This window comes from Neophocaena asiaeorientalis, unplaced genomic scaffold (assembly GCF_003031525.2).
Source record: "Neophocaena asiaeorientalis asiaeorientalis breed wild unplaced genomic scaffold, Neophocaena_asiaeorientalis_V1.1 scaffold113, whole genome shotgun sequence".
Lineage (NCBI taxonomy): Eukaryota > Metazoa > Chordata > Mammalia > Artiodactyla > Phocoenidae > Neophocaena > Neophocaena asiaeorientalis.
In genome coordinates, this window is record NW_020172316.1 from 6601294 (window position 1) to 6627531 (window position 26238).

Consider the following 26238-nt stretch of genomic DNA (forward strand, 5'->3'; position numbering starts at 1 on the left):
CATTATCTCCAATTTGCATTGAGGAAACTGAGGCACAGAGAGGTAAAGGCAGTCTGACTTCAGAGCCCCTAACCCATTGCCTTTGCCATTTTGTATGGTTTACTTTTTCTTGTTGTTGTTTTGGAATCACTATCAGTTTATTATTCCTGTTAATCTCTGTATTCCAATAGAAATACCCTGAGTGTATCCCCTGATTTCTCTGTCAAATTCTAAATGTAACCTTTTGTGATTCAGCCTACTTAACCACTACCAGTTGTTTTCCCTTAGCTTTTATCACTGTGGATTTCTATCTTGGTTATGTTTTTCATTGTTTATGGTGTTTTTTCACAGGAATGTCACCCTTTCGAGAGTAGAGACCTGTTTCGCTTACTGCTATATTCCTAATGTGTAAGTGCCTGGTATGTAGCAAATGCTCATAACTGTTGGTTGCATGAGTAAATACTGAATGAGTGAATTGTATCAAAACTTTTTTCTATATGACTAATGTGATTCAATCAGTCAGCCAGTATTTATAAGCACTAATTCTGTGCCTAGTACTGTGCTCCATATGTATACTAATACACACACACACACATATTTATATATGTGTGTGTGTGTATATAGTATTTGCTAAATGTCAGGTCCTCTTCTAAGTGCTTTACGTAAAGCAACTCTTTTATTCTCTACGATAACCCCTTGAGGTGGTCTGCAAAGATTAAAAAAAAAAAAGACATTAAGACATAGCTCCTTTATGTAAGGAGCCTTAAATCTAGTTAAGAAATAATACCAATGGAAGTGAAGTAAATAGAAAACAGTACAAGTTTATAATTCAAGCAATTATTAAATTGTGAATTACAATTAAATTTTGAGGAAAGGGGAATATAAGTAGGTATTTGAACTTTTAAAAGGAGTTGATTCTTTCTCTTGGTCTTAAGCAATGGGAGGAATCGGATAAGATGAAAGGAAGAAGACAATGATATTTCTGGATAGAATAACTGAATTAAGGTAGAGAACAAAGGTTAGCTATTATTCACAATAGCTAACACATGGAAGCCACTCAAGTGTCCATCAGTGGCTGAAAGTATGAGCAAAATGTGGAATATATACACAAGGGAATATTATTCAGCCCTAAAAAGAAAGGAAATTCTGACATACACTACCACATGGATGAACCTTGAGGACATTATGCTAAATAAGATTAGTCAGTCACAAAAGGACAAATACTATATGATTCCACTTATGTGAGATACTTAGAGTAGTCAAAATCATAGAGACAAAAGTAGAATGGTGGTTGCCAGAGGTTTGGGAGAGTAGGGAATGGAATTATTGTCTAGTGCATGTAGAGTTTCAGTTTTATAAGATTAAAAGAGTTATGGAGATAGATGGTGGTGATGGTTGTACAACATTATGAATATACTTAATATCACTGAAACCGTACACTTAAAAATAATTAAGATGGTAAATTTTGTTATGTGTATTTTCCCACAATAAAGAAAAATTGGGGGAAAGAAGTGCTATTTGCAATTCTACAGAATCCAATTATAGCTTTTTGATTCCCCACAGAGGATTTTTCACTAAAATTCAGCTGGTATAAAAACAGACATTTCCCAGAGGGATAAACAGAGAAGACATAATAACCTCTGCAAGATCCTCTGTAAACTGCAAAGAATATGAGAATGCCTGTAAGGGTTTTTGTTTTGTCTTTTTTTTTTTTGGTGATAATAGGGGAGGTGGAGTATAAACAAACTGAAGCTCAAAAAGCTTTAAAAAGTCTAATTATAGTGTAGCAATTTCTTTAGTACAATATATTTACTATTCTCCAAACTATTTCTCCAAATAATGCAACTTACAATTAAATATTATGCTAGATAAAGGGACATATAGACCAAGGTTCTAAATGAACTAGATGTGGATGGAGAGGTCTGAAAAACAGAGCTTCTGAAGGGAGAAGGACTAAAGAGTTGAAGAGGAAAGAAATAGGAAGCAAGGGAAGGGGAGAGAAAAGTGATTCAAGTCTTTTCAAGATTTTAAAGCCAAGAATTTGAATTAAAAGAAAATTAGTTAGAAACCACTTAAATTCGTATATGCAGTTTACATTATTGCTCATGTCCACCAATGCAGAAAACATTTTCTGTGCAACACTCTGGGACTGCTTGGAAAGAAAGGTCATCTATACACAGATAGATACTACCTTTGCTGCTGAATTGTTGGATTAATCTTTTAACAAAGTCTTAAATATTTCTAATTCCTTTTGCCCTTAAGCCTTGGAATTAATCAGACTTTCAGCGGTGTTCTCTCTCCTCCCCACCTCTCTCCTTCCTTTCCCTTCCTGTGGGCCGGTGATTCCACACAGTCCACACTGCCCTCCACACCCTTTACAAAATCATCCACTTGAAGTGGGGCTCTGTGGACATAACCACTCATTTCTAGCCGTGGTCTGTGCAGCCTGCTGCCAAAAGTTCCCTTCACCTCCTGAGGGCCTTTAGGCAACTTTTGACACACACTGAGTTTCTAACAGTAGGGCTAACTTTGGGCGAAAGTGCACTGTGTATTTTGGGTGCGGGTCACTGTTTGCTGTTCTGGTTTGCCGTGTACACAAAGGCTTAAGCAAGGCTCCTCTGGGCATTTTAGTTTAGGGTGTGGAGATTATGTGACACGGTTGTCAACTCTTGGTTTTCCTTCAGGCCAGTTAGCTGAAAACTGGTTTCACTCAATTTGTTTTGGTTTGTTTGGACCAACTATTTGCTAAAGCAGAAGGAGCCCTCCTTCAACACTGAGGCAGCCCCTACAGAGAGTCTGGGTTGGTTCTCTGCAAGCTCTCCATCCCTGCCATAAAATGAAACCATTTGCAATATTTCCTACATCATGGTGTCTCTTGTCATCTGCTCTCCCGAGCTTGTTCCAAATGCTCCCTTTCTGGCCTCAAGTAAAGTTCCCAGAGCCCAGGAACTGGGATCCAGGGTGGTTTCCTTTCGCTGGAACAGCAGGCAACTAGGTCATGGCTGCATAACTGCAGAGCAGCCAGGATATGCTCTGGGGAAAAAAATAATTGCTGAAACCAAAGTATATGTAAAAGCACTATTTCCCCTTTGATTCAAGAATATTATCATGAACCTTAGCAGAACAAAACAGTGGTGCTGACTCAGCCTTCTGAATAGTGGCCCTGAACCTGATCGTGCTTTTAAATTGAGCTAAGAGTTTAAACAGCGAGTGGACTCATTTAACTCTGTTTATTGCTATATCCTCTGTTCTGGCTTTGTTCCAGAGATTTCGCATGGCTCCAGCAGCTCTGGAGTCAGTATCTCTGATGTGTTTGCATCTGACCTCTGACCTAAGCTTCAGGGTTATTTTCAGCTGTTCCTTGACAGGGAATCCAACAGCTGCTGTTTAATACCACCGACAACTTGTAACACACACGGAGTTTCTAGCAATAGGATTAATCTGCCGATCCTGGGCTCTGGTTTAAGCTGTCTATAATTTTCCTGCACAAGGCATAGGGGAAAAGTAAAAACCGAATCTGAAGTACAATGTTATCCTTTTTTAAAAAGTGTAGCGAAATATACATAGTCTTAACCTTTAATCCAAAAAACCCAAAACATTTTCCTGCTGCAATTAAAAGTAACAGCAAAGTATATTACTTCCTAGTAGTTGTGGTAACTGGACTTGAAAATACTGTTCAGTGGAGTAGATGGTCTTAAAGAAATCCTGACTTGGTAGATATCTATTGATAACTGCTCATTGAAATATTTTTTAAAATGTCCCTAAGAAATCTGAGACTGAGAAAATGTGACCATTTCATATAAATTTCATTTGACAAAAGGCAGTAAGTTTTAGGAAAACAGATTAATCCAAAAAGATATTTCAAACAATTTTGTGGCTTAATCCCAAAACAAATACCAGAACTTATTTTTAAAGTACATTTTTGGGAGTTTTCTTTGCATGGAGGAGACTTAAAACATTTTGAGAATATTGATACCCAGGTTAATGACTGGCTGGTTTCAAAGCCCACCAAAACTGTGTAGATTCAGTGGCTAAAGTAATTTGGGTTGTGAGGATGTAATTCTTTTTCCATTTGCTATCAAACATCAGCTGATAGTCAGAGAGCTAGAAGCTGCCCTCTGCATTTAAGATAATGGCCAAAATAACAGGCGTTCAGTGTTACCATACTAGGGGTGTGGCTATTCTCTCCCGTTCTTTCCTCTCTCTCTCATGATAAACTCAATGGGGTTGTCTATTTTTAACCTCCTGTTCTTTCCTTTTGGCAGAGTAATCAGTGCGAGGGGAGCTCTTGCCCTGAATGAATCTAAGTAACCCCGGTGGTTGCCTTCTGAAATGACCAGCAGACACACATCTGTACGGAGGCTACCCAAAGCGTAAACTCTGGTTCTAATGTACCATGTCCAGCCAAGGAAGCCCTGGTGAGGAGTTTTCTACGACAACAGTCAGTTCAGTAGCTGTGCAGGCTGGGGACTCCAAAATCGTTATAGCCATCATAAAGGTAAGCTGACCACTTCCTTTTTTCTGTGTAGCTGTGGGCTTCTTGCTGTGTGCTGATAATCCTAAAGAACATTCCACACAATCGGCAGTACACGGCATATAGAAAATAACCCAGCAGGTACATCTTATTGCTTTCTTAAATTGCAACTAAGAGAAAAACCTCTAAGTTTCAGCCAGTCACTAGAGTTTCTCTTTCAGTTAGCCAGAAAACATCTATAAGCAGCTTGATTTTTCTAAAAAGCAACAACAAACTTTACCATATACTTTCAGTTTGGTTTTTAAAGACAAAGCATTTGTGATTAAAAGTTCGTGATTGCCAGGCTGGAGTCCAGTGGACCTGGGAAATGTCTGTGATTTTTGAGAGTGGATGTGATGAAGGAGGGAAGAGGAGGGTCCCAGCAGATAAGGGGTGGCATTGTTTTGGCATGATGAGTGCAAGGAACACCTAATAAGAGACTGTGACGCGTGCCCTCTGCAGTTTTGGTTCTGACATGGTAAAGACACTAGTAAATCCTTGTCACATGGTTGGGGGAATAAAGACCCTACGGGGAAAGTGCTGAGGACATGTGTCAAATTTGCCCTTAACAGCAGGAAGTTGAAGCCACTTGGGGCTTAAAGGTTTTTTTTTTTTTTTCCATTTTATTTTATTTTATTTTGTCATGTGCTCACAGCATCTCTCTCTCCTCTCCCTGGCAGGTCACAGAGATAAATTAAAAATAAAATCTACAAGGAAAATAATTTATAAAAGCACTTCCCTTAAAGGTTTTTGCATGTTTTATGTCAAACAGTTTGCTCATTTGCAAAGGTGACCACACATCTTTAGGTTGAAGAAGGCATCCATGATTTTATTTCCTATGAATATGTCGTGTAAAAATCCCTGAAGCCTTATGCTTGGATTTAGACAACTCACCACCTCAGGAATTCAGTGTTTAATGAAGGGAATTTAGCAAACAAGCTGGTGCTCACCACAGCCTGTTACTTTCAGGGCCCCACCAAGCTTAATTGAATGACTTTTCTGGCCTTTTGTAAGAAGCATAGACGACAGGCCTGTTTACTTTCACTTAATTGCTGCGAACTTTATGTTAATGTGAAAATTATTAACAGGAAAGCAGCACTTGACATTGAGCAAAATGATTCACTCTAGAAGCACTGAATGCAAAGTGTGCCTACCCAGGCCTATTCCCCAGGGCTCTTAAGACTTGGTCTACATCAACAGAACCTCTGCTGTGTCCCTTGACCTCTGTTCTTTTCAAGGGCAATGAGTGGACATGGAAAGAAGCCTGAAGCAAAATTGATAATTTGTGTTTGATTTTATGATGCTTTGAGTAACTGCAAATTTCAGCAGAGAGGGAAAAGAGGAAAAATTACTGTTTTTTAAAAAAGTTAAATTTTCTTTCCCTTAAATATGAAACATTTCTTAGAGTAGGATGAGGAAGAATGCATACAGAGTAAATGATGAATCAGAGGTAAATTGACAGTAAGAAAATAAAACCCCTAAAATTGTAGTGGAAACTCTTATTTTAACTGAACTGTGTTTCTAAGAATGTTCCCTCCGTCCTCCCTCCCCAGCTCCCTTAGTTCACTGCCATCCCATATGGAATAAACCCCAAGCTTTTCAAAGTGGGAAGTCCATCTGAAGGGAGTAGAAGTGCCTGTGTCTGCTCTCTATGGACTTCTCATTTCTAAACAGTCTCAGGGCACTAATGATCTAGAATAGACATGTGGTTTCTCGTTTCTCTTCAGCAATTCACTTAGCCACGTGCACATGCCTCATAGCGGTTCCTCTTGCTTCATCGGTTGTTTCTTCTTAGAAAAGCAATTCCTTAGGAAATGCAATGATGAATTATATCTTGGAGCAATGAAAGGGTCCTAAGTGTGGAAGACAAGCTGGCGGCATTCAAATAGCAGTTGTCACACATCTAATTTCACTGACACTTGTATACATACTTTATTGAATATTCAACAACAAAATTTGGAAAATATTGTTTTAACTTTGGAATAAGCGAAAAATCAGTTGCTTCATCTGCTGTTTGTTCTTTCTGGTTGGATCAGCAAGGTCAGTGTAAAGACACTAATCAGCCTACATTACATTTATGAAACCTTTTCCCTTTGGTGAAGTTTGCACCCTACTTGCTCAGATCACTATTTTTATAGAGTTCAGTTTTGTGAGTGAGAGAATGTAAAAGTGTGTGAATTATTCTATAATGTTGTACTCTTCAATAATACATAATCGACTGTATATATTCCTCATTTGGGAATTTTGAATTTATATCCAGTATGCTAAGAGAAAGGAATTTATCCTAAGCATAAAAAAAAAGGAAGGAAAGACAGGGCATGGATTTATGTTAGACCTGTTCTATTTCAATTTATGTAAGGCCTGTCTATCTCTGTGGAAAGAATAAAGTATTCACAGTGTAACTGGAAACTTAAAAAAAGAAAAGAATAAAAAGGAGAAGGGTGAAAGGAAAGGAACAAAAGGAACTAAAAGGACATTTTATTTCATTTTTATTTTTAGTGTGGCAAGTGGGTACAACTTCAGTTGGCTGAATCACAGCCCAATCTTCTGGAAATTGGAAGCAATCAAGATGAAACCAAAAAACTTCTTCATGATCATGAACTTCTTTTGGCCAAGCTTAAGGTAGGATATTAAGATATGAAGCAGATACAAATTAAAAAGAAATAAAAAGCTGTTTCTTACACTTCCTCTTGATTCCCCTGATGCCACTGGCCTATGTCCAGGTTAACATAGTGCCAGATAGGTAATGGAAAAACACTATAGTTATTTATGAGCAAACACCAACATTGGAGAGAAGTAACGAGATTTTTTTCAACTTTCCCTAATGTGATAGAAAATATGGAGTGATAATATTTTCACTGTGGAGAAATAAGTACCTTCTTTTTCCTGGCTGCCTCAGTGGAAAAAAAAAAAAAATTCCATCATTTTTCCATTTCATGCAACATACTGTCAAGCCACAACAACAGATCCAAACTTCCTATTGTTAATGAGACCTGCTGGCAAAAATAATATAGAGGCTTTTTCCCTCTCGAACTATTGAAAATATCTGATTTTATATTTAATATTAAGAGTTCTTGAAACCAAAGAATGGTTTTAATAAATAGAGTTATTATTACCTATATGTTGTGATTATTTAGTTAAGAATCTAGAAACAGTGTTGGTTTGAGATTGCCAGATAAGGTATCTAATCAGAGACAAGAATGTCGTTTGTGGGGCCCTGTGCAAAGTGAAAATGTGGGACTCCCTGTTCAAAAAGCAGGAAAAAGCTTTTTCTTGGCCTGTCATGGTGTTTTTTTAATCTGCTATGTAATGTCTGGCTCCTTCAGCCATGGGGATATATGTGGGGTGAGTGCACCCCTCACAGGCACTGGGCCTCAGTCCCAGCTCAGTGCAGAGGGTGTGGGCCTAACCCCAACCCTTCCTGAGCTGTGCCCTGACCCCTGCCAGGGCAGATGACAGAGGTCACTGAGCAGGGGCGGGAGAGCAGACAGGATAGCAAAGAGATGCTCTCCCCGGAGGGCAGGACCACACGCGAGATGAAGCTCCCATCCCCCAGCGCTTCCTCTGTTGTCCCATTGGACTTCACTTATAAAACACACAGTCAAAGATAAAATTGTTAAGAATTTCAAGACAGTGACAGGTAAGATGTTAAACTACAAGTGGTTTCTCCGTCTGAGAACGGAGCCCTGTGCAGCAGCCAACTCTGTGAGTAATAACCCTCTTAGGCAAATGAATGTCATCACTAAGATCAAAGAGGTTTGATTCAGAAGGCTGCAATGACTAGATGTTCTGTGTCTTCAGTACTTTAATATTACTGGCTTCTTTGAACATCTAGGCTGGAATTTCCACTTGCTTCCTAGATTTAGAGGCAGATCTGTTCTGCTTCTGACATATACCAACAGCGGTAGTAAAAGTAAAAGGGTAAACCAGACTGAGAAGTTGAAGAAAGAATTAGTACTGAAGCAGGGGGCTATTAGAATCCAGAATTTATTCTCCTGTGTAGACAGCTCCTTGCGCTGGGCTCTGGGCTGTCTTTCAAGGAAGAAACCCCTGGCGACCAGGAAGTCCTTTGTATATCTTAAAAAACACACGATGATGTGAACAGTCATTGAACCAGGAATCAAAAGACCTATGTTTTAGCACTAATTGTGCTGCTAACTAGTGTCGTTTGGCCAACAATTCAAGGTTTTGCTGCTACACAAAAAGCTTAATATTATGAATTGTGGAAACCCAACACTTCCTTGCAATTCTTGCCCATCCACAGAGGTTTACTTTCTCAAGGTCTCCTGTGTCCCCAGCCCCTTCATGTGTAACTGCCGACTGTTTCTAAAGTTAACCTGGATTTGAAGCTACATCCCTTCCCCAGGTCCCGCTAGCAATTCATGCCCAGCCAGCACTTTCAGGTACACTGATGAACTGTGAGTGGTGGGGAAGCTCACAGCAGTCTGGGTCTCTCAGGCTACCTCTTCCCGCCCGCCCCCCCAATCCTATTCCTGTCCAGGCCACAACTCCAGGGAGAATTCTTTTGTAAGCAGAGCAGTTCATCTCTCCTTAATGACTATGCTCAAATTTGCATACCTACATCCATTCAGGAGCTCAGCTGGAAAAGTGTTTTCCATCAACAGGATCCATCTTTAGAAGGTGCTTGTGATTCTCAATTTTAAAGTCTTGTCCTTTAATGCCAGTCTTCTGGCTATGGACTAGCCTTCTGGACTTCACGCTTTTATCTATAAAAATGATTGGGAGAGGAAGAATCAAAGGTTCATATCTATTGCGGATCTTACCATAACAAGCAATGGAATAGTGGGACCATTCTGCCTTTCTGTACGTGGATCTAAGAACATGAGGTCTCAAGTAAAAAGGCCTTTTGGCTTCACGCAGGCCTCTAACCATGACCTCTTAATGTCTATCTCCCAAACTCTCTCCCACCCCACCTTACCCAACAAACCAGCCACTTAACCCCAAGAAATTTTAAGTAGTAGCATCGTTTTGGTTAAAAAAAATCAAGGAGTCTGAAGTCTGTTTCAGATTTCCTGACAAAATACTTTTTTAAATAAGAAAAATGTGATTTCCATATTGCAAATAGATAGAGCACTTATTTAATCAATGTACTAGTTATTATGCTGTTAGGGTAGGTACAGTCTTAACCTGTAGCAGAAAATTGTTGTACCAAGTCATTTTTAATATGAGCTTTTTGAATGATAGGAACATTAGTAGTTCAATAACCCAATAATATTTCATATTTAATGTTCATTCCAGTCCTTTTCCTATGCACAGGGCCCTGGGATTTGTTCTAATTATAAAGAAGAACGTGCTCTTAGGAGTGTCGGGAGGGTGTAGGAGTTCTGTGCTGAGTCCACTCTGCTTTGGGCAAAGCAGATAGACTCTCTTGTCTCAGGTTCTTTATTTGAAAAATTATGATAATAACAGATACCCTTAAACACCTAAAAAGGAAATCTGGGGGAGAAATGCAATGATTTATATAAGTGCTTGCTGTTGATAATTAATATATCAGAGAAATTTGGATGTTTAATTTGATAGAAAAGCTATTTTCCGCCTTCCAGTGAAAAATATCTCAGACCATAATAATTTAGACTAAAGGGAAAAATTCTGGAAACAAAGAATTTTTATGAGTGTTTCTAATGTTGGTAATGTCTTATACCCCAGAGATCTGATTTTCCTTTCAGCAGGGTACTTAACCATTCCTGTGGAGTGTCCAGAGAAAAAATATTTCCCTGTTTTCAGTGGGGAAAACATAGTCATGTGGAAAAAGCTTTCATTCCCTGAAGGCATCTAGATTCCCAAACCAGACTCGATTATTTTTAATGAGAAAGAAGAAGTTCAGGAGAGGGGAGAGGGAGATGTAAGCAGGTAACAAAGATCTGTCTGTGACCACTGTCAACACTATCCTCAGATGGTCAAAGAGGAAAAGAGGGGTTGGAAATGCCTTACGAATGTTGCTGAGAACGTTCTATCCCTCAGTATCCATCTTGCAGGTAGCTACATTGCTATTGTGCAAAGGAGTTAAAACTGTAAGAACCAAGAAACCCTCTGGACCCTAGCTCCTGTATTTGTATTTAATATATGATATTAGCATTCAGTGAAGCATGACCTTTTAAAATATAAAAAACTGAAAAATTTCACCTCTGACTTGACTCATAAGTCTATCAACTCCCTGATTCTGACTAAATCTCCGACCCAGTGAATGTTTATTTTTGTCCTGTTTCTCTTTACTTAGTTAAAAATGAATAGTCAAAATGTATTAGTAGTAAAGTTTAAAGTCTTACTAAAACTTATTCCTTAAATAAGGAATAGTGTGATTTTCTGCTGTAAGCTGGAATATTTAGTGTGAATACATTGTTTAAAAAAATTATTATTGCGGTAAAAAAATATATACTTTTTTTTTTTTTTGCGGTACACGGGCCTCTCACTGTTGTGGCCTCTCCCGTTGTGGAGCACAGGCTCCGGACACGCAGGCTCAGCGGCCATGGCTCATGGGCCCAGCCGCTCCACGACATGTGGGATCTTCCTGGACCGGGGCACGAACCCGTGTCCCCTGCACCGACAGGCAGACTCTCAACCACTGCGCCACCAGGGAAGCCCAATCTCAACCATTTTTAAGTGTACAATTCAGGGGCATTAATTATATTAAGCATGTTGTGCAACCATCACAGCTATCAATTTCCCAAACTTTTTCATCACCCCAAACAGAAACTCTGTAGCTATTAAGCAAAGACTCCCACTCCTCCCTTCCCTGGTTACCTCTAATCTACTTTCTGCCCTTATGAATTTGTCCGTTTTAGGTATTTCATGTAAATAGAATCATGTAATATTTATCCTTTTGTGTCTGGCTTATTTCACTTAGCATATAATGTTTTCAAGAGTCATCCATATTGTAGCAGGTATCAGAACTTCATTCCTTTTTATGAATGAATAATTTTCAAATATATGGATATACCACATTTTATTTATTCACTCATCTGTCCATGGACACTTGGGTTATTTCCACTTTTTCAGCTACTGTAAATAATGCTACAGTGAATGTTGGTGTACAGGTATCTGTTTGAGTACCTGCTTTCAATTCTTTTGGAGTGGAATTGCCTAGTCATAGGGCATTTCTGTGCTAAGTCTTTGAGGAGACACCAAAATGTTTTTCACAGCAGCTGCGCCATATTACATTCCCATCAGCAAAGTACAGGTGTTCCAATTTCTTCACATCCCGGTTAAACTTGTTTTTTAGTTTGTTTTGCGGTACGCGGGCCTCTCACTGTTGTGGCCTCTCCCGTTGCGGAGCACAGGCTCCGGACGCGCAGGCTCAGTGGCCATGGCTCACGGGCCCAGCCGCTCCGCGGCATGTGGGATCTTCCCAGATCGGGGCATGAACCCGTGTCCCCTGCATTGGCAGACGAACTCTCAACCACTGAGCCACCAGGGAAGCCCAAACTTGTTATTTTCTCTGTGTGTGTATGTGTGTGTGTTTAATTATAGCCATCCTATTAGGTGTGAAGTGATATCTTGTGGTGGTTTTGATTTGTATATCTTTAATGACTAATGACGTTAAACATCTTTTCATGTGCTTACTGGACAATTGTATATCTTCTTCGGACAAATGTCTTTTACCCATTTTTTAATTGGGTTGCTTGTTTTTTGTTACTGAGTTGTAGGAGTTCTTTGCATATTCTGAATATTAATTCCTTGTCAGATATAGGATTTGCAAATATTTTCTCCCATTCTGTAGATTATCTTTTCACTTTCTTGATGATGGTCTTAATAATGTATTTTAATAAAGTAAGTCTGTGTGACTTGAATTATATATATTTACATATTAGAGAAAATTTTATAGCATGTGTGTTGTGAATGTGATGGAACGCTTTAGAACAGTACTGGAAGAGGACTAACCTATTTTACATTATCTATGTCATAGCAGTGTTTTACCCTAAATGTTTACTTCGTATAGGAGATTCGTTTTCTCTCCTTCGTGTTTTCCTATAGACCCACAAGTTAGGGAATTCTACTCTCTCAGAAATGTTGTGAACGATGCTTTTGCTCATGTCTTCTCTTCCCTTCTCTTCCTTTAGGAGTGAGGGGGCGGGGGGTGTTACCCAGTTGGTGAGACTAGGGGAAGAAGTGGCCACCATGGGGAAGCCAGCCTCAAAGGCTCTCTCTGCAGACTCTGACTACCCGTGGGCTGCAGGTTCTCTAGTCTCTCTGCTTCTGCATGATTTGGCCAGATGTCCCTATGTGGAAGAGGAAGGCCACAATCCAACCTACACAGAGCAGCCAAATATGTGTCTATACCTCAGACCCAGTTGTCTCCATAGGCAGGTCACAAGGACTAGATTTTTAAAGAGAAAAAGTAGGAAGTCAAATCAAACCCACCCTCCAGTCCAGCTTTACCAGTAATAAGAGCAGATATTTTGATCCATATCTGACCTTGATGTCTATTTCTCAGTTGATTTGGAATCTTGAGGAGACAGAGGTGAAATTAATTGGCACCTTCCAAATTCCAACACTTAATTGATCTTTGGTTCAAAGGGATCTGTGTCTTAGTGTTCTATACATGTAAAGTACCTGGCATATTCTCACTGATCATTTTGACAAAGGTCACTGAAACAATGTAGGAACAATGCAGGGTTCCTGGGGGAGTGGGAACTAGTGGGTGGTATAATTTCTCTTTTAGGCTTTTGAGAATAGAGAACTTTTATATTTAAAAAACAAAAATAGTATTCTCACAACTATGAAACAGCAAAACTTCCCAGTGATTTTCCCTGGCTGACTTAACACTTTCCTAGTGTACAGGGTATTTCTTTTCCCAGATGTTCAGTTCCAGTGAACAGTATGGAGCTGTGGAGTGAAATAAAATTCGAATAGCATTCTCTGTATTTGGAAAGTGTCATGGGCAATCTTATAAAATATTGGTTTTATAAGATAGGTTGGTTTAAGAGGCTAGAGAGTCCATGAAATAGGCTTCTCAGACATGGAGTTAAGGCACATTAAGATTGCAGATATCACAAATAATTTGTTACTAGTTTGGGCTAAGCCACAGTTCAGAGGATGTCCATACTTAATGAAGTGTTGATATGAGTTGATTTACTAGAGGGGAAGGAGTTCTATAAGGAGAAAATTTTGTTGGCACAGAGCCTGAAGAGTACAAAATTTGGAAAGGATGCTCTCTATCTTATCCCTGTCTTGGTTTAGCAGTCAAGGTTGGGCTCCTTGGCTGAACCTAAGGGCCTGTGGGAAACATGAAGCACTCACCGTATTGCTTTGTGGCTGGGACACCAAGTGACACAGAGTCCACAAGAAGAGAAGCATCTTCCACACTTCTGCAAGGAACAGAGCAGGGCTTGGTTATAGCAGATACTGACAACTTTTTTGACAACTCTAGAAGGACCCAATATACAAGAAGATTACAGTAGATTAAAAATGGCCATAAAGTCTTTGGCACTCTTCCCAATGAGAAGTGGGGTCTATGTTCATTCCTTTAAAACTGGTCAGACTCTAGGACTGCTTTGAGCAAAAGAATACAGCATAGATGATGTGGTGCCAGTTTCCAGTCCAGTCTCAAGAGACTGGCTGCTTTCTCTTCCTGTAATTTCAAATAGTTGCTCCTGGAACCTAACCAACTGAGTACGTCAAGGAGCACTATGGAGAGGCCCATGTGGAGAAGAACTGAGGGTCCCAGCAACAGCTCTGGCTGAGATCCTGGCCAACAGCCAACCAACTTGCCAGCCCTGTGAGCGAGCCATTTGAGCCATCTTGAAAGTTGATTCTCCAGACCTGGTTGGGCTTCCAACCTGACCTATGCGGAACAGAGACAAGTCTTACCCACTGAGCCCTGCCTGAGAATCATGAGCACAATAAATAATTGTTATTTTAGGTCTTTAGAGTGTGCAGTGGTTTGTCACACAGCAGTAGATAACTGGAACAGAGGGCAAGAGCAATGGTGGCATCCTCTAGGGATTTTGAAGGCAACGCTCATGAATGAAAAGAGACAGGCAGAAGAAAGCAGGAGTTTTCATGGAGAGATAGTTGAGAAGCAGAACTAAGATTCTTTAAAATGAAAGATGGTATGATAAATAAGTAAATAAATAAAAAGAAAATTTTGAAGTTTGTGAATGATCTACTTTTGGAAAAATGATTCTGAAAAGCAGATGCAAAGATATCTATTATAATGTTAGTCTCTTTGACTTGAATTTTAATATACTTTCTTGATCAGGAGGAAAAAGTTCGTAGTTATAATTCAGCACACAGGGGTGTGCACAGAATATTATGGGTATATTGTGGAAGGAATGACTAATTCTGCCAGGAAAACTAGGGGAAGCTTGACAGAGAAAGTGATTTATGAGCTGTCCTGGAGGTGAATATGAGTTTTCCAGACACCACTGACCAATTTAAAGGACAAACGATGAACTGGAAGGAAAATATTTGCAATTTATATGACAGTCAAAGGGTTATGCTCCTTCATGTTGATAAGAAAGACAAATAAGCCAAAAATAAATAAATAAAAAATAGACTATTCACAGAAGAGAGGCAGATTGCCAATAAACATGTAAAAAGAAACTCAATGTCAATAATGGCCTGAGAAATGAAACTAAATAATGATAAAAAGATAAATTTTTAATTGCCTATACACCATTAAAAGTTTAAAATATTGATAACATTCAGTGATGGTGAGAATGTGAGGAAAGGGGCGTTCTACTATACTGTTGGTGAGAATTTGGATTAACACAATCATTTTGGAAACTAGCAAGCATTAAAATGTAAAATGCTCACATCCTGAGACTCAGCAACCTCACCTCTGGGAATTCATCCTTGGAAATGAAAGCACTAGTAAGGATATAGATATGAAGATGCTTTGCTATGATATTAAGCATCTTTTCACATGTTTTTGGTAAAATAACCTAACTGGAAACAAAACAATGTCCAACAATAGGGGAATAAATTTATAAGCTGATTATTTATGCTACTTTTATACTGTGGAAGAGTATGCTGAGCCCTAGGACTATTGCTATGACATAGATGAACCTGTGAGTGTTTAAACCAGTGTTGGTTGGGCTTTATGTTATTTGTCACCAACATATTCCTATTTGAAAACTTGGTCAAAAGTCAGGATCACAACTAACATTTTTGAGATCATAGGCCTGTAGTTTCTAAGCTGTTAATTATTCTAAAATACTCCTTTAAAATATAAATCTACAAGCAAAAATTTTTAATGGAAAGTAGAACCCATAGTCCTTATTAGTTATGAAAAGAGGGTCTTGGTCCAAGATTTGGACTGACAAGGCAGAACTCTGACAGTTCAAGAAATATAAGTGAGGGGTAGTAGAGGTAAGATTGTAGCTGGTAGCATAGGACCCACTCACCCCCACTCCCAATCTTCAATATACTGAGTTATATTAAATGTTAGGGTAAAAATATACCTTTTTCATTCTATACAGAAGGCAACAGATACTTCTGCTCCAGAAAAGCCATAAGTAAGTATTGTACTTAACCAAGAATGAGGGAATTTTGTTTTGTTTATTTGTTTTAAGTCTAGTACGACTCCTACCTGATTAGCCTTAGCCAGAATGCATCTTTTCTAAACTCTAGACTTATCTTAGATATACTATAAGTATAAATGTGTAAAACTCAAGATGTTTTCAAATAACATGGCTGTATCATTCTCATGACAAGTTCATCTAGCTATTAGTCCTCAGGAGAATACATCAAACTTCTGATTCTGTGGTTAGCTCTGATCTTCAAATTACCTGTATCCTCTGTCTTCCACCTAACACATACTTGAAGTTCAGGGACTTGAGTGAGATTAGAATTTTTGTCTTTTTTTTTTTTAATGTCTTAAAGTTGGATACTAGTTCCAGTTCCAGGAAAGATGGAATAAACAGCCTCCACCCTGTCTCCATTAAATGCAACTATAAACCTTGGCAGTATGTATGTGTGCTGAGGATGCTGAAAAGGAGGGACTAGCATGTAAATTAGGGAAAGAGACCAGAATTCCAAAGGCCACCAAGCCAGCAGTATTGTTTTTTCTCTCTTCAATATTACCCAGCTTGGATTCAAAAGCAAGTTGACACTCTGAAGTATGCATCAGATATGGACAGAAAAAGTTCCAGAAAAGTCTTCTCTTTCAGATCTGAGCACTAGAAAGAGGACTTCTGTGAGTCAGACAGAAAGGGAGGAAATACTGTGCTTTTGCTTTTGCTTTGTGCTTTTCTATTCTCTCTTGCCCAGCACAGGCAATCCCCCAGCGATAGTGAAGATGGAGGCAACAGGCAGGTGCCTGAATCTCTGAGGGAGGGGATCCTCTCTGACCAGAGGACCTGTGGTCCCTGAGCTTGTTGTAAATTCACATGGCGTTTTCCTCCCTCTGTTCTCCCCACTGCTTGGTCCGGCAGACACAGTGGTGGGAAGGAAACCAAAGCCCCAGGTTTCAGCCCAGAGGACCAGTAAGGGGGCTTCTATGGTACAAATTTCAGGCACTGGGTCAAGCCAGTGAAATAAGAAGACAGAGAAGGTGAGAGAGCAGTCTCACCGTTCAGCCCAGTAACTCACGTTATACAGATGGCTGATTTTCTTAAAGAAATCCTAATTACTCTGTCAGTAGAGAGGGAACTCTAAAAACCATGAGCTGTTAGATTCAGTTTCGTAGGACATGTTTTTTTTTACTTTAAGTTCAGCTCGAAACATATCCGAAGTATTTACATAATCGGAACTAGAGAAACCCAAACCACTGAAGGCTGTTGCAGCTGCTTTCTGAAAGCCTGAGATTTTTGCTTCAGTGTTCCCATAGGCTATTAAACTTTTATTAATGTGTTGGACAGAAAATACTTTGCTAGTGTGTTATACTTCTGAGAGCAGCAGTAAATAGAAACATATAATGTGAACCACAAATGCAATCTCATATTTACTTTTATTTATTTATTTTTCCAGTTTTGAGATAATTGGCATACATCACCGTATAAATTTAAGGCATACAGCGTGATGGTTTGATTTACATATATTGTGAAATGATCACCACATTGGTTCAGCTAACATACATCTTCTTATACAGGTACAATAAAAAAAAGAAAGAAGAAAAGGAAAAAAAATTCTCCTTGTGATAAGAACTCCTTTACTCTCTTAACAACTTTCCCCCGTATCATGCAGCAGTGTTAGCTCTAGACATTGTGTTGTATGTTACATCTTATAACTGGAAGTTTGTGCTGTTGACCACCTCCCTCAAATTCCCCCTCTCCACACCTTCTGCCTCTGGTAACTACCAATCTGTTCTCTGTATCCATGAGCTCAGTTTTGTTGTTTGTTTTGTTTTTAGATTCCACATGTAAGTGAGATCATACAGCTATTTGTCTTTCTCTGACTTATTTCACTTAGCACAATGCTTTCAAGGTTCATTCATGTTGTTGCAAATGGTAGGATTTCGTTGTTTTTTTTTTATGACTGAATGATATTCCATTGTATGTATATACCACATTTTCTTTATCCACTCATCCATCAATGGACACTTAGGTTGCTTCTGTGTCTTGGCTATTGTAAATAATGCTGTTATGAACATGGGGGTGCAGATATCTTTTGAATTACTGTTTTCACTTCCTTTGGATATATTCCCAGAAATGTATCATTTGGTAGTTCTATTTTCAACATTTTGAGGATCTTCCATACTGTTTGCCATAGTGGCTGTACCAATTTACAATCCTACCAGCAGTGCACAAGGGTTCCCTTATCTCCACATCCATGCCAGCATTATTATCTGTTGACTTTTTGATGATGGTCATTCTGTCAGGTGAGCGGTGATGTCTCATTGTGCTTTTTTCTTTTCTTTTCTTTTTTTTAAATTAATTAATTAATTTTTATTTTTGGCTGCGTTGGGTCTTCGTTGCTGCGCGTGGGCTTTCTCTAGTTGTGGCGAGCAGGGGCTACTCTTCGTTGCGGCACACGGGCTCTAGAATGCAGGCTCAGTAGTTGTGGCGCACGGGCTTAGTTGCTCAGCTGCATGTAGGATCTTCCCTGACCAGGGCTCAAACCCATGTCCCCTGCATTGGCAGGAGGATTCTTAACCACTGCGCCACCAGGGAAGCCCCCTCTCATTGTCGTTTTAATTCACATTTGCCTAATGGCTAACGATGTTGAGCATCTTGTCATGTACCTGTTAGCCTTTCATATATTTTCTTTGGAGAAATGTCTATTCAGATCCTTTGCCCATTTTTTAATTGGGTTATTTGGGGATTTTTGCTATTGAATTGTAGGAGTTTTTATATATTTTGGATATTAATCCCTTTTCAGATATATGATTTGAAAATATTATTTTCCCATTCCATAGATTGTCTTTTCACTTTGTTGATGGTTTCCTTTGCTGTGCAGAAGCTTTTTAGTTTGATGTAGTCCCACTTGTTTAATTTTAATTTTGTTGCTTGTGCTTTAGGTGTCATATCCAAAAAAATAATTACCAAGACACACGTCAAGGAGCTTTGTTCCTATGTTTTCTAGGAGTTTCATGGTCTTTAATCCTTTTGAGTTAACTTTTGTAAGTGGTGTAAGATACAGATTCAGTTTCATCCTTTTACATGTGAATATCCAGTTATCCCAGCACCATTTATTTTATTTTTTTAATTTTTTTAACATCTTTATTGGAGTATAATTGCTTTACAATGGTGTGCTAGTTTGTGCTTTACAACAAAATGAATCAGCTATACATACACATATGTTCCCATATCTCTTCCCTCTTGTGTCTCCCTCCCTCCCACCCTCCCTATCCCACCCCTCCAGGCGGTCACAAAGCACCGAGCTGACCTCCCTGTGCTATGCGGCTGCTTCCCACTAGCTATCTACCTTACGTTTGGTAGTGTATATATGTCCATGCCTCTCTCTCACTTTGTCACAGCTTACCCTTCCCCCTCCCCATATCCTCAAGTCGATTTTCTAGTAGGTCTGTGTCTTTATTCCTGTTTTACCCCTAGGTTCTTCATGACATTTTTTCCCTTAAATTCCATATATATGTGTTAGCATACGATATTTGTCTCTCTCTTTCTGACTTACTTCACTCTGTATGACAGACTCTAGGTCTATCCACCTCATTACAAATAGCTCAATTTCGTTTCTTTTTATGGCTGAGTAATATTCCATTGTATATATGTGCCACATCTTCTTTATCCATTCATCCGATGATGGACACTTAAGTTGTGTTCATCTCCGGGCTATTGTAAATAGAGCTGCAATGAACATTTTGGTACATGACTCTTTTTGAATTATGGTTTTCTCGGTATATGCCCAGTAGTGGGATTCCAGCACCATTTATTGAACATATATGTAATTTTAAATTTTCTAATAGCCTAATGTAGATTTTAGAGCATTAAACACTTACATTAGAAAAGGATAAATGTCTCAAATCAACAATCTATGTTTTTGCCTTAAGAAACTAGAAAAATAAGAGCAAATTAAAACTGAGGCAAGCAGAATGAAGCAAAAAATAAAGAGCAGAAATTAATGAAACAGATAACAGAAAAATAACAGAGAAATGCATGGTTCTTTGAAAAAGTCAGTAAAATTTTGATAAGCCTCTAGCCAGACTGAGAAAGGTAAAAAGAGAGAAGGCAAAAATTATGAGTATTAGGTATGAAAGATGGGGCATCACTATAAACCCCACACACATTAAAAATATAATGTAGTAATACTATGAACAACTCTGTGCACATAAATTCAACAATTTAAATGAAATGAACCAATTCTTTGAAAGCCACAAATTACCAAAACTCACCCAATAATAAAAGTAAAAACAAGTGAAATTAATTTAGTAATATGTTTAATTTATTCTAATATATCTAAATTATCATTCAATATGTAATCATTATAAAAACTGTTAATGCGATATTTTAATTTTTTGTGTTAAATCTTCAAAATCCTGTGTGTACATTATACTTATAGCACATCACAATATGAACTAGCCACATTTCAAATGGGTAGTGGATACCATATTAGACAGTGAATATTTAGAGACTAAAGGAGGTTAACTCTTCTGGGAATGAAAATAGTTTATTTTTTAGCTCAGGAGAAGTCTGCTTATAATCAAACCAATGTATGGAGAATCTGAAAAGGATAATTATGAGATGAGATTTCTTTCAGGAACAAGAAATGAAAGAAAAGTAGGCCAAAATATTTCTAATGGTAATTTTTGGAAGGTGATTAATAAAGCAGTGTTATTAGATACTTTCACAGGAGTAGGTATATTTTTCCCAGTGTAATATTTTTTAAAATGTAGGAGTGTAATTGCATTTGCACATGTGTTTTAGCTATTGCAATTGATTTTACTTGAAAGAGTAATTTCTTTAAAACAAATTACATAAGCATTTTGAAAGAATGAAAAGAAAGCTTTGTATCAATATTAATCTAGTTTGAAAGGCTGACAGTAGAAGGCAGTAATTAAATGGTGAATTGTCTGGTTGTGAGTTCTGAAAGCATTAGTGCACATTTCGTTAATGATTTTATATGTAATTAGTTTGTTGTTCATTGTTCATCCATTTCTCAGATATTGCTCAGTGGACTTCTTATGGTTTTGTTGCTTAGTAGTGCTAATAACATGGGCGGCCAAATGCAATTCAGATTCTAAAAACAGCTGAAAGGATTCTGTTAATATGCCTTGGTTAATTTTGCTTAATGTTGGTTAACAGGTCATTAAAGACTATATATTTTGTTACTTGAGTGATGAATATAGAGCAAGGATGTATTTTTGTTAGCATATTTATAAAACTTGGACTAACAAAGAATTTTTCTTTGTGTTGCTTAATTCATTTATAAGTATTTCACATATGACTAGTTTTCCTTTATGGTTGTAGGCGATGGCCTAAATTCTGAATAATAAACAAAAGAGAGGATGCAAATGTTACTGAAAAAATACGATCTCTAGTAACTTGAGAGGTCCACCAGTTTTTATTGTCATTTAGTGTTTTGTACTTGGAGAAGGACATACACGGTCTGTAAATGTGGTAAAGATTTAAATCTCTGGTAAGTCCTGCTTTTCAGAACTAAGCCACCCCCCTGGAAAAAGTGTTGGATAATTCATCAAGATGAGGAGGACAAATAATTATAAATTCTGGATTTTCTTTCTCTTTCAAGAACAATAAGGTTTTCCATATTATCTGAGACTTAACAACTGGCCTGCAAAAAAGTTTAAGTAAACACAGGAATACCAAACAACATTTTCAATCCTGAAATTCCCATTTTGGCCAATTCATTAGTCATTGTGAGCGATTACTTTTAATAACTCAGGTTTATATTTCTACAAGACAACCAGCTAAACTTACACATAGAATTTCACCATACTTACCAGAATTTTCATCATTGACTTAGGGACCCAATGTATAGCTATAGGTCATCCTCTGTGTACACAGATCAGAATTGGGTGCACAAAGGGTTATGGCCATGAAACATTACAAAATGAGGACTAAGTTCCTACCCCTTGAAAGGCTTGCAGAAGCAATAATGTTTACTACCTATTGGCCATTTTCATGTGCCAGTCATCATACTAGCATTAAGTATTTAATCCTTACATCAAGGATATATTCACATTTACCAGGTGGTTAAACAAGTTCAGTAGTGGCTTTTGCCCAAGTTCCACAATAGTTTATGTCACTATGTATTACTGCCACTCTAATTTATTTAAAGAGGTAGGATTAATATTCAGAATATATCCATTGCCAGGTAATATCAATATATGAAAAACTATATACAAGGTGCTGACAGATGGCTCATGCAAGAGTCACCAGCCCAAGAGATGAGAATATTATTTGGATCTCAAAGCAAGTGACAGGTAAGGATTGCTTGTCAAAATGACATTCCAGATCAGAGAATGGGTTAGCAAAGCTGTTGAGACAAGTGTAAGCAAGATACACATAGGTACATGAAGAACACTGCCAGGAAATATTGAGATAAGGCAAAACTTGTATGGAGGATAAGGGCTTGGGCTGAAAGGCAGGACATGTTGGGCTATGCAGTTAGATTTGATTGTGGCCAAGAGTGGGTTCTTAAAGTAGGGGAAAGTTTGCTAAAAATGGAGTTTGAGAAAGGTTACCTTTAAAACAATATACAGGGTGAACTTAAATGGAAAAACCACTGGAGTTAAGAGATGTCTATGGAGACATTGGAACTTGGACTAGAGTTCTGAGTGTGAGAGTAAAGAGACTCAAATTTAAAAGTCCTTGTTTCTCAAATAAACAACCTAACCTTACACCTAAAGCAATTAGAGAAAGAAGAACAAAAAACCCTCAAAGTTAGCGGAAGGAAAGAAATCATAAAGATCAGATCAGAAATAAATGAAAATGAAATGAAGGAAACAATAGCAAAGATCAATAAAACTAAAAGCTGGTTCTTTGAGAAGATAAACGAAATTGATAAACCATTAGCCAGACTCATCAAGAAAAAAAGGGAGAAGACTCAAATTAACAGAATTGGAAATGGAAAAGGAGAAGTAACAACTGACACTGCAGAAATACAAGGAATCATGAGAGATTACTACAAGCAACTATATGCCAATCAAATGGACAACCTTGAAGAAATGGACAAATTCCTTGAAAAGCACAACCTTCTGATACTGAACCAGGAAGAAATAGAAAATATAAACAGACCAGTCACAACCACTGAAATTGAGACTGTGATTAAAAATTTTCCAACCAACAAAAGCCCAGGACAAGATGGCTTCACAAGCAAATTCTATCAAACATTTAGAGAAGAGCTAACACCTATCTTTCTCAAACTCTTCCAAAATATAGCAGAGGGAGGAACACTCCCAAACTCATTCTACAAGGCCACCATCACCCTGATACCAAAACCAGACAAGGATGTCACAAAGAAAGAAAACTATAGGCCAATATCACTGATGAACATAGATGCAAAAATCCTCAACAAAATACTAGCAAACACAATCCAACAGCACATTAAAAGGATCATACACCATGATCAAGTGAGGTTTATCCCAGGAATGCAAGGATTCTTCAATATATGCAAATCAATGAGATAAACCATATTAACAAATTGAAGGATAAAAATCATATGATATCTCAATAGACACAGAAAAAGCTTAAGACAGCCTCTTCAATAAGTGGTGCTGGGAAAACTGGACAGGTACATGTAAAAGAATGAAATTGGAATTCTTCCTAACACCGTACACAAAAATAAACTCAAAATGGATTAAAGCCCTAAATGTGAGGCCAGACACTATAAAACTCTTCAAGGAAAACATAGAACACTCTATGACATAAATCACAGCAAGCTCGTTTTTGACCCACCTCCTAGAGTAATGGAAATAAAAACAAAAATAAACAAATGGGACCTAATGAAACTGAAAAGCTTTTGCACAGCAAAGGAAACCGTAAACAAGATGAAAAGACAACCCTCAGAATGGGAGAAAATATTTGCAAATGAAGCAACTGACAAAGGATTGATCTCCATAATTTACAAGCAGCTCATGTAGCTCAATATCAAAAAAACAAACAACCCAATTTAGGCAGAAGACCTAAATAGACGTTTCTCCAAAGAAGATACACAGATTGCCAACAAACACATGAAAGGATGCTCAACATCACTAACCATTAGAGAAATGCAAATCAAAACTGCAATGAGGTATCACCTCACACTGGTCAGAATGGCCATCGTGAAAAAGTCTACAAACAATCAGTGCTGGAGAGGGTGTGGAGAAAAGGGAACCCTCTTGCACTGTTGGTGGGAATGTAAATTGATACAGCCACTATGGAGAGCAGTATGGAGGTTCCTTAAAAAACTAAAAATAGAACTACCATGTGACCCAGCAATTCCACTACTGGGCATATACCCTGAGAAAACCATAATTCAAAAAGAGTCATGTACCACAGTGTTCACTGCAACTCTATATACAGTAGCCAGGACATGGAAGCAGGGTAAGTGTCCATCAGGAGATGAATGGATAAAGAAGATGTGGCACATATATACAATGTAATATTACTCAGCCATAAAAAGAAACAAAATTGAGTTATTTGTAGTGAGGTGGATGGATCTAGAGTCCGTCATACAGAGTGAAGTAAGTCAGAAAGAGAAAAACAAATACTGTATGCTAGCACATCTATATGAAATCTAAAAAAAACAAAAAATGGTTCTTAAGAACCTAGGGGCAGGACAGGAATAAAGATGTAGAGAATGGACTTGAGGACACGGGGAAAGTCCTTGTTTTGGCAGGTAGCACAGTATGTTATGTATAATAGAAATATATTTTTGATGAATTAAACTAATAAGTTGTGAAGAAGATATTATAGAATCAGATCATTTATTTTATGTAGAGAGTGAGGGAAAAGTTCATGATAATCCCAAACCTTAACGCCTGTCAGATAAGAAAAGTAGATGTCCTCCTGATGTTATTACGTAATTGCCAAAGGAGTGCCATTTTAATTGGAATGTTCTTTCTATTTGACAGGTTGGAGGTTACTGGTATCACTTACTAGAGTAGTTTCAGGGGAGCAATGATGCTGGACACCAAGTTGTGGTTGTTTAATGAAGGAACAAATGTAAAGAGAAGAATCAGAGATAGCACGAGTAGGCCATTCTCCAACAAACTTGACTGAAGTAAGAAGGTGATGCTGATTGTGAGAGATGATTTCGTTACAGTGGGAGAGACTAGTGTTAGGGGAGAAGAGCAGCCTTCACTTAAGTAGTGGAGTGTGAGAATTAGTGAAGACTTTGCCTGCTATGAATCTGAATTTCCATGAGATACAGTGGTGAAGTTTGGAAGGAAAGGAATCAGGGAGAGGATTATAAAGAGGATAGATGATCAGAGGGTCTTTCACAAGTGACCAAGGGCAAGAGGAGTGGGAGGCAGTTCTCAGATTCCAAATGGTCCCAGTAGAAGTAGTCTTAGAAATGGTATCCTGGGTGGAGAAGTCTGGGACGGTGACTTCATGCTCCACAGTTCTCAGTCTGATGACTGTTTCCAGGCCCAGAACTGAGGCAGTTCAGGAAACCGGTGAGGGAATGACGTGAAAATGAACACTCTCCACATGGGACAGTTAGAGGTAGGCAGGCCTACGTAGGTGGTTCTCATCCTGACTGGCATAAGAATCTTTAAAAAAAAAAAAAAAAAAAGCACATGGCTCATATATCCAGGCCCCAAAACCCAAGTCAAGGAAATGCTGGGACACCTGTACATTTTAAAAAGATTTTGCAATAATTCTCATGCACAGTAAAGAATAAGAAACTCTGGCCCAAATAATAAGGGTCTCATCACAAAATTTGGGCAAAAGGAAATTTCAAGACAGTCTTGGATAGTGTTGGAAGCAGCAGCGTGTTTGAGGAATGTGCCGTGAGATTTGACAGTGAGGAAGTTATTGCTCTCTGAAACCTGTCTGCCATCCTCCCCATTTATGCTATTGACCACATTCTCCTCTGAGGCCCCTCTGCAACTTGTAGACTACCTACCTCTACTATATTATCTGTTTCATGGAAAGCCGTCTATGTTTCATTTTTGTCTTCTCCATTAGACTGTTGAACGTGTTTCCCCTTAGGACCTATAGCACTGTGCGTAGATTAGATACTCAACAGATTGTGTTCGTAGAATGAGTGAATAAATGAATGAGTGAATACATGTATCCTTTACATAATTTCAGGAACCATTCATCTCTGTGTAGTAAAAAAGGAAACGTGTAAAAAAGGACTGTGGTAAAGACAATAGTGATAATTTAATGGTATTCACATACCGTGTTCATCTTGCTCACAGCAGTTCTGAGGGTTTTAAG

General features: G+C 38.3%; 1 protein-coding gene across 3 annotated transcripts in view; it reads left to right on the top strand.

Moving 5' to 3' along the window:
• Positions 1-4375: 4375 nt before the first annotated feature.
• Positions 4376-26238, top strand: part of CCDC141 (coiled-coil domain containing 141) — a 189364-nt gene continuing 167501 nt past the window's right edge. For all 3 annotated transcript variants that reach the window (XM_024766687.1, XM_024766671.1, XM_024766679.1), the window contains exons 1-2: positions 4376-4477; positions 6992-7114. In XM_024766687.1, coding sequence (XP_024622455.1) covers positions 4376-4477; positions 6992-7114 — 225 coding nt within the window. The remainder of the gene's footprint in view (positions 4478-6991; positions 7115-26238) is intronic.